The following is a 15,963-nucleotide window of genomic DNA, read 5'->3' on the forward strand; positions in this document are numbered from 1 at the left end:
CAATCTACACAACTTCCATATCCACTCCACAACAATCTCACCCCCATACCTAAGCATTTCACCACACACTCCATCAATTCCTGGGGCCTTTCCCAACTTAATCTTTTTCATCGCTTCCACTACTTCCGCCCTACTGATCTCTTCCTCCCTCCTCTCGTCTCTTCTCCCAGCCATTCCCCAACCACTTATACTCACACTGCTGTCACTCTCTACATTCAACAAATCCTCAAAGTGCTCCTTCCATCTCCTCAATTTCTCTCTCTTCTCCACCAACAATCTATTATTCCTATCTTTCACTCCCCTACTATTTCCCCTTTCACACTGCCTTACTTTCTTTACCTCCTTCCAAAACAATTTCTTACTTTCCCTCCATTTCACACTCAGATTCCTCCCAAACTCTTCATCCACTTTCTTCTTACTCTCCTTCACCAGTCTCTTAACCTCCTCTTCCTTCTGCCTACGGGTAACTTTACACTCCCTTATCTGTCTTTTGTTCCTTCATTCTTTTCTCTTCTGCCTGTGGGTGACTCCACACTGAGTGACAAGCCAAATGGTTTCCTATACACCAGGAAACCATTTACTATGCTGGGTGGTAACCATATAACCAAATTATGGCGCCTGGTGGTTTAGTGGGTAATTATTGCACTCCAGTCAGATCGAACCGGTGAAGGTTTATATCCAAGGGGTGGTTGGGGTTTATTGCTCATGTAATGTCACTCAAGGATGAGTGAGGCTGGTCACTCTCATCTTATATGTCAGGACCAACTGGCTAGGCCCAGGCTCCTACACTCCTTATGGGGCAATGTAGGATTGGATGATAGATGGATGGATGGGAAACATTTCATTATGCTTGACCTCAACCAGCATACAACTTATTAAAAACTTTCAGTGATCTTAGCCAACTACTGTAGATTGCAGGAATGCTACCTAAGGCCATTGTGTACTGCATAGGAGTATAACAGACATAAAACAGTGGTCTTAATGAGGTTTAAAGAAAGAAAGAAACAAACAAACAAACAAAAGTGTGTGGGTTCATTTTCGTTTTCGTTTTTAAAGGCTCCAACATGCTTGCATGCGTCGGCCTTGGTCACCTAATGGCGGCTTTCCACGCTGCACGATCCATTGCAGCCTCCCTGTTCAGTCCCTTAACCCTAAGGTCACACTTAATGGCCTCGTCACATGTCTTTCTCGGTCTACCCCTCATAACCCCACCCCCAATATTAACACTTCTCAACTTTTTCACCCAATTATCATCCCCCATCCTCTCCACATGTCCAAACCACCTCAATCTACCTCTCCTCATCACAACACCAAGTCCCATCCTACCTCTCAACTCTTCCATTGTAAACCCAGCCCCTTCAGGCCTTGGACGCAGGGACGCACTACACATCCACCTAATCATTGTCATTTCTGTACGTCTGAGCTGGCGAATATCTTCCTCCTTCACTGCCCAGGTCTCACTGCCATACAGCATTACACTCCTAACACATGCTGCATACAAAGACCCCTTAGCACGTAGGGAGAGTCCTCTCAATGTCAGGAGAGGCAAGAGCTCCCTGAACTTCTTCCAACCACTTCTCACCCTAGCCACAGAGCTAGCTCCAGCCCCACCTCCAGCACACAACATGTCTCCCAAATAACAAAACTCTTTCACACACTCAAGAGATTCACCATCAAGTTCAATCCTTTCACGTCTGACAATCTCCACCTGCTCACCCCGGCATGCCGTACACATAAAATCAGCATTATCTCGCAGTCTACCTCGGATACCACTACATCTCTTATGCACCCATTTATCACACACACCGCACAAGATGGAATTACTTCCCACGCCCTTGTGGCAAACTGCACATGGCCACTCTCCCTCGTCTTTGACAGTACTGCCACCAACCCTAGATATCATCACTTTTGTTTTATCTGCATTTACCCTTAAACCCTTTTGCCCTGTACCATCTCTCCACTTCCTAAACCTTTCCTCCACCTCCCTTTCATTCTCTGCAATCAACACCAAATCATCAGCATACAACAACTCCCACGGGAGTCCATTTCTAAAGTCACGTGAAAGGGCTTCAAGTACCATGATAAACAACATGGGACTCAAGACTGACCCCTGATGCACACCAGCATTCACGGAAAACTCATCACACAAATCTCTATTGACTCTCACCTGGGTGTGAGCACCCACATACATGGCCATAACCACCCTAACCAGCCACTCTTCCAAGCCAAGCTTTCTCATTGCCCACTTCACCACCTCTCTAGGGACTCTGTCAAAGGCCTTTTCGAAATCAACAAAAACAAAATAAAGATCCCTTCTCCTACCAATATATTTTTCCTGAAGCTGTCGAACAATGAATATGGCATCAGTGGTACCCCTACCTGGCATAAACCCAAACTGCATCTCATCAATATTAACTCTTTCTCTAATCATACCTTCTAAAACTCTCTCCATTACCTTCATTATCTGATCTAAGAGCTTTATACCTCTATAATTTCCTCTTTCCAGGGCATCACCCTTTCCTTTATACACATTTACAGTTACACTCTTCAGCCAATCATCTGGGACAACACACTCATAAATAATCATATTTATCAGGTCAGTGACTAAACTCACCCCTATATCGCCTGAGGCCTTCAACATTTCGGCAGTCAACCCGGACACACCTGCTGCCTTCCCCACCCTCATCCTGCCTATTGCCTCACTCACAGTAGTAGTATCAATCAAAGGCCAAGGGCCAGACACTGGATCTGCTGGCTCCAAACCTTCCCTGTCCCAGTCAAACTCCTCATTCAACAACCGATTATAATGCTCTCTCCATGCATCTTTAATATCCTCGCTGTTCACCACTACCCTTCCTTCATCATTCTTCACACACTGCTCACCTATGATATCCCGATTATCCCTCTTCACCTGACCTGCCACCCTAGATATATTTTTCCTCTCCCCATGATTTAGGTTATCAAGTAAGTGTATGGGTGATATAAAAAAATTATGAAAAAGTGTATGGGTGATTTTAACTCCTAAAGACGGCAAATCTCCCAGCCCCCCAATCCCCAAAACTGCCAAAGGGGTCTGATTTATTAACTTTCACATTTCTTACATGTTTCAAGATCTTGACTTTACACACCTGAAAACGTATGGTTCACTCTCGTGTGACTTACGGTTACCACAGTATTTACCATCAAAGAACATCAGAAATAAAAATTGTTACTCCTTGTGTATGGAGAGAGAGAGAGAGAACAAAAAATTGCACCAAAGTAAATTTTAGTCTTATAGATTTGTAGAGCTTGATTTTACACACCAAAAAATGTATATTTCACTCTCATATGTCTAATGGTTACTGCACAATCGAATGTAAAAGAAAAAGAAAAAGTCAGTCCTCACTATAAGCGAGAATGAGACATCCTTGAGAAGTAAAGGGGAATAGGGAGGTGGAGGGAGTGTGGGGAGGCATGAAAAGGAGGGGAAAGGGAAGGAATATGTCTTCCACACACACGCAATATGATCTAGAGGGGATAACGGGGGTAGTTTGGGTGGGAGGGGACACAAGGCAGGATCCAACAGGACAAAGGGGGGTGAAGATATGGCCTGGGGAGGGGAGGTCGCCACGCCCAGGGAAGGGGCCATATCATGCCTCCCACCACCTGATATCTTAGTTCCCATTGGCCAGTTCCCATATACGTCATGAAAGAGGTCTTGCTACCTACCGCCAGTTTTTGGTAGCCTCTGTATCATCGACAGCCATGGGACTTTATGTGATATTTTCTGTAACTATCATTCGATAGCCATAGGTCTCTAGGAGCTAAAAAAAAAATGAGAAAAACTGATTAGGTGGCTTCAGCTGTCAGGAGTCCCTCTCCTGAGCATCTTTGTGCAGTTTTTTTTTTTTTTTTTTTTTTTCCCCCAAGTGGAGCCAATGCATCTAGAGGGCCTACTGTATTATCTGCACCTTTATGCATTGTACTGTAGTGTAAGTTAGTGAGTGAGCTTGTGGTAAAATAAAAGCTTTACGCAAGGTCAGAAAACTATATTTAATTAAAATACAGCTTTATGCAAGGTCAGAAAACTATATTTAGTTGATTAGATGATGTATATATTAATAGAACTGATGCCTGTGTATCTGTTCTGTGACTGAAGTAGGCTCTCTTTATTCCTAATTACTTCTTTTCATCTTATAAAGAAACATCACAAGTACCCAAGCATAAAAAGGATTAAGTTAATCTCCCCACTCGTCATGTCTTCATCTGTTAGAGTTGGATTCACAAGATAAGCATCATTTGTCTTGCTTGCCATTCATTTAGGGGACCTTGCTCCTAGTAGACTGTCTTGGATCCCTTGTTATTTATTTACATAACTTATTGTTATTTTTATTTGTTTTATTTTTACAGGCATACCCCAGTTTAACGATGTAATTGGTTAGGTAAAACCCCATTGTTATTATGTAAGTAATGTGGAGCGTTTATCAGCCTTGGATTTCCCCCACAGCCAAGCCCAAAACCCACCCAGATGAGCCCAAAAACAAGTTTAAAGCCAATCTAAATGGCCTAACAGCTGTCAAGGAAGCTAACCGAAGTCTAACACCTGTCTATAACTCACTAAAACCAACAAATAAAATTTGAAAATCGTCAAATATAAGTCTGGAAAAAATCAAGCTTAGTAAACTGTACCCCAAAATGACAATGTTCACCCCATCTATGGGTAAAACACATTAATCTAAGTCTAAAAACAGTTTATAAATCAATCTAAACACACAATTTTAGTCTACAATATAATCAAAACTGGTAAAAAAAAATAATAACCCATCGTTAAACCGGGGTTTGGCCATCGTTAGGTGGGTATGGTGGTATTTCTACCTTCATCATTAAGCCGGGATATCACATCGAGGGGTATCATATATCGAGGCATTACTGTATTTATTTATTTTTGTTTATTTTTTTGTTGTGTGCTGTATGAGTGCTCTGTGACAGTTGTGGCCTCTTGCTTTTTTTTTTTTTTTTTTACTGTAGGCTAGTACCCAGTGGTTCATGTGAATGTCCTGACTTTTTTTGTTATGAGAGTTGTTTCACATTTTTTTTTTCTTTCTTTCTTTCTCCACCATGTTTCCTCTCTTTCAAGCCTTCTTTGCTTCATGTACTTAGTCTTGGAGACAAGTTGCAGTTAAGTTTTATTGTTTTTGCCTAAAGAGTGTTCTTTTGGCTGAATTTTTTATCAGCAAACCTTGTGGCACTTCCTTTTTTTTTTTTTTCATGCTTTACAGAAACACATTGAGGTGGTTTGGCCATGTGAAGAGAATGGAGAGTGAGACACTGATGAGGAGAGTGTGTGTGAGTGAGGTGGAAGGGGGGGAAGAGGGAGGGGAAAGCCGACTCTGCTCTTTCTTTACCCCTGCACAATTGTTGACTCTATACAGGGGTTTTATCCACCCCTGTGTGGAGTACAACTCTCATGTGTGGGGAGGCTCCCCACATACAGCTCTTCTCAATAGGGTGGAGTCAAAGGCTTTTCGTCTCATTAACTCTCCTCTTCTTACTGACTCCCTTCAACCTCTGTCTCTTCGCCGCACTGTTGCATCTTTATCTCTTTTCTATCGCTACTTTAATGGTCACTGCTCCTCTGAACTGTCTGCTTGCATTCCTCCACCTCTACGACGGGCGCGTAGCACCCGTCTGGCAGCAAACTCTCATCCCTTTTCTGTCCAACTCTCTAATGCAAGAGTTAACCGTTACTCCCAGTCTTTCATTTATGCAACAGGTCAGCTCTGGAACTGTCTCCCTCTATCTGTATTTCCTGCTGCCTATGATCTCCAGTCTTTCAAACGCAGTGTGTCCAGGCATCTCAAAATGATCGGATCTTGAATTTGGCTCTCTATTGTATTTTGTTTTTCTCTTGGAGGGAACTGTTACTTCGGGCTCATGGCCTTTGGTTCCTTCTTCCTCGCATTAAAAAAAAAAAAAAAAAAATTAGATGGAGGGATGAAGTGGAGAGGTATATGAGAGAGAGGGGTGTGAGCTGGGAGCAGGGCAGTGAAATGGTGGGGGACAGGGCGGCATGGAAGTAATTTGTTTGTAGCCACCCTTTGCGAGATTGGAGCATCTGGCAATAGATAGATAGATAGATAGTTTTACAGTCTTTGTTTCCTTAGCATTTAGGGAGAAAGGTTTTCTTTTAGGAGAGTTTATTTTTATTTTTGCCTGGACTGCATTTCATACTTATGTGTTTTACTGCCTCCTATTTTTTCCCCTTTTTGTTTATTTTGTTATTGTAGGCCAGGGGAGGTTGGGCAGCTGTCCAGGGGCTTGTACCCACCTCCTCTTGTCACTTCTTGAGATGCTGCTTTCTGATGGAAACCACTTACCACATCACATCTCTGGATGTGAGGTTAATCCTTCAAGCTCTCCCATGCGCTGTATCTTGCAGATTTTTTGGTAGTTGTGTCATACACTCAGCCTAGGGCTTTTTTTTTTTTTTTTTTTTTTTTTTTTTTTTTTTTTTTTTTTAAAATGAATATCAGGAATGAAATATTATACACCGAGACCCTGATTTCCGGCAGTGTTGTGTACCAGTGGTATTGTTCAGTCAGCGAGTATGTTAGGTATCGAAGCAATTTTCCCCATAAGATACTGAAGAAAAGCCAGAGATGCATTCTAGGCTGAGACCCAAACTTTCATACACTTAATCAATAGAGACTGACACAGAAACACCATAGGTAATGTTAATATCCTCATAAACAATGCTATTGCTAAAAAATAAGACATCAAGCATCACATGTAGGAGGACTACAGGGCCCCAAGGAGGACTACTGGGACTTGGGAATAGGCCCTGGAGCCTTTGCCCAGAGTCGGATATGTTAAAAAAAAAAAAAAAAAAAAAATGATGGAAGGTAAGGTGGGTGGGACGTGCGATGCGAGATGCTTCTGGGTAACTGACAGGTAGGCAGCTGGCAGTGTGCCAAGTGGGGGTAGGGGTGGGCAAGGGGATGGGGAGGGAGACAAGCAGGGGTGGGGGAGGGGGAGGGGACTGGAGGGAGACAAGTTAGAATGGGGAAGGAAGACAAGTGGGGGATGGGGAGGTAGACAAGCAGGGGTGGAGGAGGGCAGTTGGACTGGGAGGGAGACAAGAAAGCCAGACTGCCCTACTGCCCCCCTCCACCCAGCCTCACTCAGTCTCACTGACTCCCTCACTCAGTCTCACTGACTCACTCAGTCTCACTGACTCACTCACTCACTCACTCATTCACTGACTCACTCACTCACTCATTCACTGACTCACTCACTCACTCATTCACTGACTCACTCACTCACTCATACTGGCTCGTTCTCTCATTGATTCACTCACTGAATTTCTCTCTCTCTCTCTCCCACGCATGCACGCACGCACACACACACACACACACACACACACACACACACACACACACACACACACACACACACACACCAGTGGGTGGGAAAAGGAGACTATGATAATTGGTTGCAACTCTGATGGCTGTGGTTCAGAGGCATGAGGCAGTCACTGGTGATTTTCTCCTTGACAGAGTCCCTAGAGAGGTGGTGAAGTGGGCAATGAGAAAGCTTGGCTTGAAGGAGTGGCTGGTTAGGGTGGTTATGGCTATGTATGTGGGTGCTCACACCCAGGTAAGAGTGAATGGAGAGTTGAGTGATGGGTTTTCCATGAATGTTGGTGTGCATCAGGGGTCAGTTTTGAGTACCATGTTGTTTATCATGGTACTTGAAGCCCTTTCACGTGACTTTAGAAATGGACTCCCGTGGGAGTTGTGTGCTGATGATTTGGTGTTGATTGCAGAGAACGAAAGGGAGGCGGAGGAAAGGTTTAGGAAGTGGAGAGATGGTATGGGGCACAAGGGCTTAAGGGTAAATGCAGAGAAAACAATGGTGATGATATCTAGGGTTGGTGGCGGTACTGTCAAAGACGAGGGAGAGTGGCCATATGCAGTTTGCCACAAGGGCGTGGGAAGTAATTCTATCTTCTGTGGTGTTTGTGATAAATGGGTGCATAAGAGATGTAGTGGTATCAGAGGTAGACTGCGAGATAATGCTGAATTTCTGTGTACGGCGTGTTGGGGAGACCAGGTGGAGATTGTCAGACGTGAAAGAATTGAACTTGCTGGTGAATCTCTTGAGTGTGTGAAAGAGTTTTGTTATTTGGGAGACATGTGTGCTGGAGGTAGGGCTGGAGCTAGCTCTGTGGCTAGGGTGAGAAGTGGTTGGAAGAAGTTCAGGGAGCTCTTGCCTCTCCTGACATTGAGAGGACTCTCCCTACGTGCTAAGGGGTCTTTGTATGCAGCATGTGTTAGGAGTGTAATGCTGTATGGTAGTGAGACCTGGGCAGTGAAGGAGGAGGATATTCGCCGGCTCAGACGTACAGAAATGACAATGATTAGGTGGATGTGTAGTGCGTCCCTGCGTCCAAGATCTGGGGGGGCTGGGTTCACGATGGAAGAGTTGAGAGGTAGGATGGGACTGGAGTGTATTGGTGTTGTGATGAGGAGAGGTAAATTGAAAAGATTTGGACATGTGGAGAGGATGGGAGATGATAATTGGGTGAGGAAGGTGAGAAGTGTTAATATTGGGGGTGGGGTTACGAGGGGTAGACCAAGAAAGACATGGGACGAGGTCATTAAGTGTGACCTCAGGGATAAGGGACTGAACAGGGAGGCTGCAATAGATCGTGCAGCATGGAGAGCCGCCATTAGGTGACCAAGGCTGACGCATACAAGCATGCTGGAGCCTTTAAAAACGAAAACGAAAACCTCCTGCACCTCCATCTTCATCATTCATCTCTGGATTGTCAGATCCATTGAAGTTGAAGGAATACACCACTGAGTCTGAGTCAGTTTGCAGATCATTATTGTGTGAATCATAGTCTTTGTGACTGTGATGGTGCAGATATGGGGACCTGAGCACTTTTGGGAGCAGCTGGTTTATTAGTATGAAAAAAACAAGTGATGCATTGTTGATGGTTGTTGTTGGCATTCTTATGGTATGTATCTACAAAAGGGGTTAAAGCTATATTGACATAACTAGCCCCAATGATACACCAGTTGTCTGTTAGATCGCAGTTTGTCACAGTGTGTTTCAGTTTCTCACAAAGCATTATCACATTCTTCAGATCTTTCATGGCAAATTTAGTTTTTATGCTTCCTTATTGCTCATGTTCACAGCCCTCACTTTCTTCATTGTTTTACATAATATTATTGACATTTGGCTAATTTTCCTCATGGATGAAGTCCATTATGTCAACCCCCACACTGTCACCATACCTTTTGCCTTCCATTCACTGAGTCTCCTTCATAATAGTATTATGCAGTGTTCTACCATGGTCTGGGGTTCTTCAGTAGCTTAATGATGACTGGGGATGTCTTCAAGAATATTCTACCAGACTGACAGACATGATGAATTGTTGCAGTATTGACTTGTCCCCAGGTCTCTGCAAATAAATTTACTGCTTGTCTAATGCTGAATTTCTTCTAGAAGTCTATGACTGACATTGGTTCATCAGGAGAATCATGTCTTTGATTCACTTGCCTCTTGTCTCACTCTCCACTCTAGAACTTTCTCAGCAGTCATTTTCTCCCTCTCTTCTTTCCTCAGAAACATGTCTGTCAAATGCTGTAAGATCATCCCCAGTGTCTATGGCTAGGCTGACCATACAGAATGTTCTTTTGTATTATGCCACTTTAAAATTGCTGGTAACTTCTTAGTTTAGTGGCTGTAGCAACAGCATTGCATTGGGCAGCAAACACACAGTCTAAACATCCTCATGCCATCCCTGAAGGTGCAGGGAATGTCACGGTGCATTATCGAGGAGCAGGAGGATTTTCAGTGCCGGTTTCCTTTGTTTTTTCTTAATTCCTGTCAGTCTGTGATTAACATATTGTTGAACCAGTCTTAACTTGCTGTGCCAGTCAGTCACCCTTTTTTAAGTTGCATCTTGTAGACAGTGGTGTGAAACGTTCTTTGTTCCGCAGTGCTCATGGCTGCCTTGCATAGTAAATCACTGTTGGTTTTATTCTGCAGGTCCCAGAAGCTTTGGTGAAAGAAAAAAGGTGATGCAATATTTTGATAGTTTGAATTCCTTGACTTTCCTGTCATATCTTGCAGTGAAACTGTGCTTATGTGTCATGCTTCAAGAGACATTATAATTGGAGACAAGAAGTAATGCATCCTTCCATAACCTCTGCAAGTCTAATATGATTTCACCTGTCACCACTTTTAATTAATTTTTTTATGTCCCGAAAAGCTTGAAGCCACTTTCAGGGGTGCCTCCAAAAGGAGAAAATAGAGTTTAAATTTTTTGGATATTTTCCAGTGGTTGCAGGGAATTTATCTATCTGTCTATCTATATATGTCTATCTTAGGCTTCTTGTTTGTATTTTTAGTTAGTTGTTGTTTTCCGGGGAGGGGCATTAACCCTCTGTCAACCCACTTGTTGTCACATAGGGAACACGTATTTTGTTATAAGGTTACCACCCAGCTTTGTAAATGCTTTCCTGGTTTACAGGAAATCATTTGGCTTGCCACTCAGTGTAGAGCTACCCCCAAAACAAGGTATCACTGCACTTAAGTGGGTAGATGATGGGTGCCCCCACCTACCACCAGCTGGGAGCAGGGCAATGTAATGGCAGGGGACTGGGCGACATGGAAGCGATTTGTTTGTGCCCACCCCTTATGGAGTTAAGGCGTCTGGCAAGAGATAGAGAGATATATAGATACCTTAGGAAACCATTTATTATAGTGGGTGGTAACCAGTAACCACATAGCCAACAGATGGATGCATGGTGGTGTAGTAGGTTAAGGCACTGAAAATGGATTGATCCATAATGGGTTTCAGTTAGATGTTTGATGGGGTTTATTGGTCATATAAAGTTGTTCAGAGGTAAGCAACAGGTTCATCTCACCTCAGCTCCTTCAGTCTGATGACCTACTTGCACTTTATTTTTACCATATCCAGGAAGTTTTACTCAGCTTAGGAAATACAGCTCATATTTTAGAGGCTAATGAATGATGTATCTGACTCCTGTTTGAAAAATCTCTCCCAGAATGGTTTAGTTTGTCTCATGGTAGCAAGAATTGGGGGGGGGGGGAGGTAATCAGAGTTAAGGGTTTAATGGTTGGACTGAATATCCCCAAGCCCCTACACCCTAGATGGGGTAGTAAACAATTGGATGATTGATGTATGGATGGTAAGAAAGATGGACTGCTGATTAGTGGGCATGATGCAGTTAGTGGAGTGAGTTGTGTGTCTTTGGTTTGAGTCTTACTAATGTTGCTTCTGAATTCTAGAGGTTTGAGTGATGTATGAATGATTACCGGTATGTGGCCAGTTTGTTTCATTGGACGTGTTATTGATAGTTCTCCCACTATTATTCTCTTTCTCTCTCTCTCTCTCTCTCTCTCTCTCTCTCTCTCTCTCTCTTTTTGTGGTTCCTCCCTTACCCATCTTTCTGGAGGGAATAAGGGCTGGGGTGTTGTTGATCATGACTTGTGTTGGATTGTCATTTGATATTGTTTTCTTTACTGATTGGAGTTCTCAGAGGAAATGTTTTTGTGAATGCAAGCAAGACAGTTCCTTTTCTTTTTTGGGGGGGAGGGGGGGTTGTTTCTTGTCTCAGAATATTGTAACTGTTGAAGTGTGAATTGATGGACTTGTTCGCGAATATAGTTTCATGGATCATTGCTATGTCTATATTTGTGTGTTTGAAGGAAGCTTTCCACTTTTTTTATTTTGGTGTTATAGTAATTTCACTGGTACTGTATATAATTCTTAGCTATGAATTTATTTTTCTTGTATTTGCTCATTAGTGGTCTACCGATATACAACCGCTGCAAAAAACCTTGATACTCTCCTATATTTGGCTAGAAAACTTGAACATGACATGACTCTGATAGGCAAAAACATCACTTTAAAGTGGCTTTTTCACCTATCAGAGTTAATGTTTTTTACTTTTCTACATTACTCAAGTACTTTCCAGGCATCATAGAATATGTTAGGTGAAAATATGACACTAGGAAGACGTAGGGAAGAAACTGAGAATTTATGCAGGAAGAGCAGCAACAGCATACATCCTTTCCTGACGAGAGCTCGGTGAGCACTGGCGAGTTTCGCGCACCAGTGAGTCTGAGAGTGTCCAGGGTGTTGCCAGATATATATTAAGCTAAGAAGTCACTGCATGATAGTATTGTGATCCCTACCCTGACGTATGGAAGCGAGGCATGGACCTTGCAAGAGGGGAACAAGTCAAGAGTGAGAGCAGTGGAAATGAGTTACTTGAGAGGAGCATGTGGAGTGATGTGGAGGGACAGGTTGACGAATGAAGAAGTGAAGGAACATTGTGGGGTAGATGTGGATGTGGTTGAGAAGAATAGGAGAAATACACTGAGGTGGTTTGGACATGTGGAGAGAATGGAGAATGAAAGACTGACTAAGAGGGTGTATGTAGGTGAGGTGGAGGGAGGGAGAGGGAGAGGTAGACCAAGGATGAGGTGGAGGGATGGAGTTGAGAGGTATATGAGGGAGGGGGGGTTGAGTTGGGGGGAGGGTAGTCAAATGGTGGGTGACAGAGCGACTTGGAGGTGTTTTGTCTGCGGCCACCCTTTGCGGGATTAGGGCGTCGGGCTATAGATAGATAGATTAACTCGGGAGATGGTTGGAGTTAAGCCCACCTTATATGTGTTTTTCATAGGTCTCAGAGGGGTGATGGGATCAAGGTTTTTTGCTGAGGGTGTAAATGTGTGTCTCGAGAGGGTGTAAGTTTGTCTTGATGCAGCTGCATATCCTCTTTGATGTGTGACATGCATGACAGACTCAACAGCCAAGGTTTCATACATCTTATATGTTGGGCCAGTATGTGTGTGAATGTGGCAGTGGTGGTCTCGTTGTTTCCAGCTAGGAGGAGTAGGAGAGATTGATAGGCTTAAGCAGAATTGCTGCAACCCATCATTCTCGATTTAGATTGTTACGATGGATCTTAGGAGTAATTGTATGTCTGGTCAGCTTCCTCTCTGGACATTTAGTTTCACAGCATGGGTTTGTCTCTGTCAAGCATATCTCTAGCCATAGTCTTTTTAGTATGGTTATATCTGACTGATCTCTGTTCACTGTTGACTTGGATGTGTAAGTGTCTCTGTCACGGCAAGATGGTGTAACACGAGTTAGTGCTCTGTATGTGACTTAGGAGTGACATATTTTGCAATTTTCGTACTAGATCTTTTATAGCATGATTAAACTTTCTTCAGGAGCATTCATTTCTTTCCAGTCCCAACACTCCAGGCCTAAGGAAACTTCAGGGGCGAGATGAACTTCAGAAGCTGCTTGCAGCAGTTCTTAAGGCACGAGACAACCTACCCTCCCACCACCGACCCCCTGTTCTAGTCAAAGTGGCCCCAGACCTGTCAGACACAGACAAGCAACACATTGCATCAGCTGTTATCACCACAAAGGTTGTCTTTTGGTAGTTTAGCTCACTGTTTAATATACTGTAGCTTTAAGTCACATGACTGTTCATGGATATATATTCGAGAATTTGGAACAAAGAGATCTATCTATCTATCTACTGCCAGACACCTCAATCCCGTTTGGGGTGGCCACAAACAAATCGCCTCCACTTTGCCCTGTCCCCTGCCATTTCACTGCCCTGCTCCCAACTCACACCCCCTTCTCTCATATACCTCTCCACCCCATCCTGTGAGAGTAGTATTTAGTGAGAAAGAATTCAAGTAGAGTAACTGAAAAATTGTTGCCTATAATTATACTGCATAAAGATGAGTTATGATATGCATGACGACTATCAGATACTGTACCTGTAATGTAATTTGATGACCATCTCAAGTGCAGGTTGATGGTCTGGTGGTCAGCAACACAACAGTTAGTCGACCTCCATGTTTGCAGAGTCCTCACAAGGAGGAAGTGGGTGGTCTGAGTGGTGCCCCTCTCAGGTCCATGGCTACCTGTGCAATCAAAGACATGTACCGCTTAACTAAAGGTTAGAATGAGTCATGTCTGAGTTTGTATGTAGTTTCGGGGTGATTGGATTACATGTGTATGTGATTTTAGTCAGTTTTTGTGATTAAGGAGAAGGAATGCATCTCAGTTTGGATTGTATGCTCACTTCCAAAGCATAAACCTACTGCTGAACAGCATAAAAAAAAAAGTATTTACCTTTTGGCTGCCGCAGATAATTCAGATTGACAGAAAATAAAAATTGCCTTATAAAGTGACTTCATGACAAATAACATTTCATTGAGGGAAGTGCATCAGGTCCAGTGCTTATGCACACAGCATGAAGCTGCCACCCAGTCAGTTGCCCCAGCTTATGTAAAGACAAACCCTGCTGTACAGTAGTAGTAGTGGTTGTAACCCAAGGTTCAACTGAATGTAAACCCAGTAGACTACGGGCTGAAGTTGCCCCCCCTCCTACAGTCCACCATCCTCTCTTCAGGGGATAGGGAGGAGTTGAGGAGCATTTGTATAACCAGGCAGTGGAGCTGCCCAGCTGTGTCAGTGCTGTTGTTCAGAGATGCCCCTTTCCAGCAGTGTACAGAGGTATTGACATAAGACAGTGACATTGAAGAGATACAGTCTGGTCTCATTATGTGGTAACATTGCATCAAATGAAGACTTATCGCATAGCAAGGTTGATATGACTTGGGTTCAGTGGAGTCAGGGAGGAATACCTTGACTGGGACACCTCAAATGCCTCCCCAAAACTGTCTGCCACCCACCTGAACTTTGTCCTATTCCAATATGAATCATCACCAAAGGTTCCCCCCAAGGTTAGCGGACAGTTGGAGGGCCTGGTTGATCACTCCTCACACTGCGCTATTTGTTAAGCACTTGACAGTTATTTGATGTTAGCAGTGGTGTTTCAGTAGCCTTTCATGCACAAAATGTAACGAAAGGCAGATGATCACAGCAAATGTAAGCACTGGGCAATCATCTTGCCTCAGTCAGCTGGCTGGGGGTCCCATCATGAGGAAGTTGGTTACGTATAGTTGACATGATTTCCATGTCACAAGTTTCAGTATTTCACACATAAAAAGGTATCACCCACTTAGCATCGCACACTGCACTATTTGTTAAGCACTTGCACTGTAATTTGTCAGTGGCAGTGGTGTTTCAGTGGTCTTTCCTGCACAAAATAAAAGGCAGATGATCACAGTGAATGTAAACGCTAGGCGGTCATCTTGGCTCTGACAGCTGACTGTCAGCTTGCGTGTGTCACCGCATCTGCACGACATTCATGGTGGTGGCCATCAGAAATATCATTCTAGCAAAAACGTTACTAATTTTTAAACTCCGGAAAAGGCTATAACTTTTTAATTATTGTTCTAGCAGTTTACCACAACACAAATAGTCATATAACAAGACCAAGGTGTATAAAGCAACAAATATTACACTGTAGTGGCAGCTGCTGTCACTACCAGAAAGATTTACTGTCTCTCCCCCTGCCCTGATTCTGTGGCATTAGAGCTTTTTTTTTTATGTTAATTTTTTTATTTTTTCTATCTATCTATTGCCAGACGCCTCAATCCCGTTTGGGGTGGCCACAAACAAATCGCCTCCAAGTCGCCCTGTCCCCTGCCATTTCACTGCCCTCCTCCCAACTCACACCCCCCTTTCTCATATACCTCTCCACCCCATCCCTCCATCTCATCCTCAGCCTCCCCCTCCCTCTTCCCCCCTCCACCTCACTCACATACACTCTCTTCGTCAGTCTTTCACCCTCCATTCTCTCCACATGGCCAAACCACCTCAGTGTGTTCTTCATAACGCTTCCTATCACATCCACATCCACACCACAACGCTCCTTTATATCCTCATTCGTCAGCCTGTCTCCCCATGTGACTCCACAGGCTCCTCTTAAATAATCATTTCCACTGCTCTCACTCTTGACTTGTGTCCTTCCAACAACGTCCAAGCTTCACTTCCGTACGTTAGAGTTG

General features: G+C 43.7%; 1 protein-coding gene across 1 annotated transcript in view; it reads left to right on the top strand.

Annotated features, from left to right (window-relative positions):
• Positions 1-15,963, top strand: part of Dhod (dihydroorotate dehydrogenase 2) — a 158,818-nt gene that overhangs the window by 71,479 nt on the left and 71,376 nt on the right. The window contains exons 5-6 of the mRNA XM_080282429.1: positions 13,278-13,461; positions 13,856-14,003. Of these exons, the coding sequence (XP_080138555.1) occupies positions 13,278-13,461; positions 13,856-14,003 (332 nt within the window). The remainder of the gene's footprint in view (positions 1-13,277; positions 13,462-13,855; positions 14,004-15,963) is intronic.

Source organism: Coenobita brevimanus, chromosome 93, assembly GCF_032717465.1.
Source record: "Coenobita brevimanus isolate Jiangsu-jjx chromosome 93, ASM3271746v2, whole genome shotgun sequence".
NCBI classification, from domain to species: domain Eukaryota; kingdom Metazoa; phylum Arthropoda; class Malacostraca; order Decapoda; family Coenobitidae; genus Coenobita; species Coenobita brevimanus.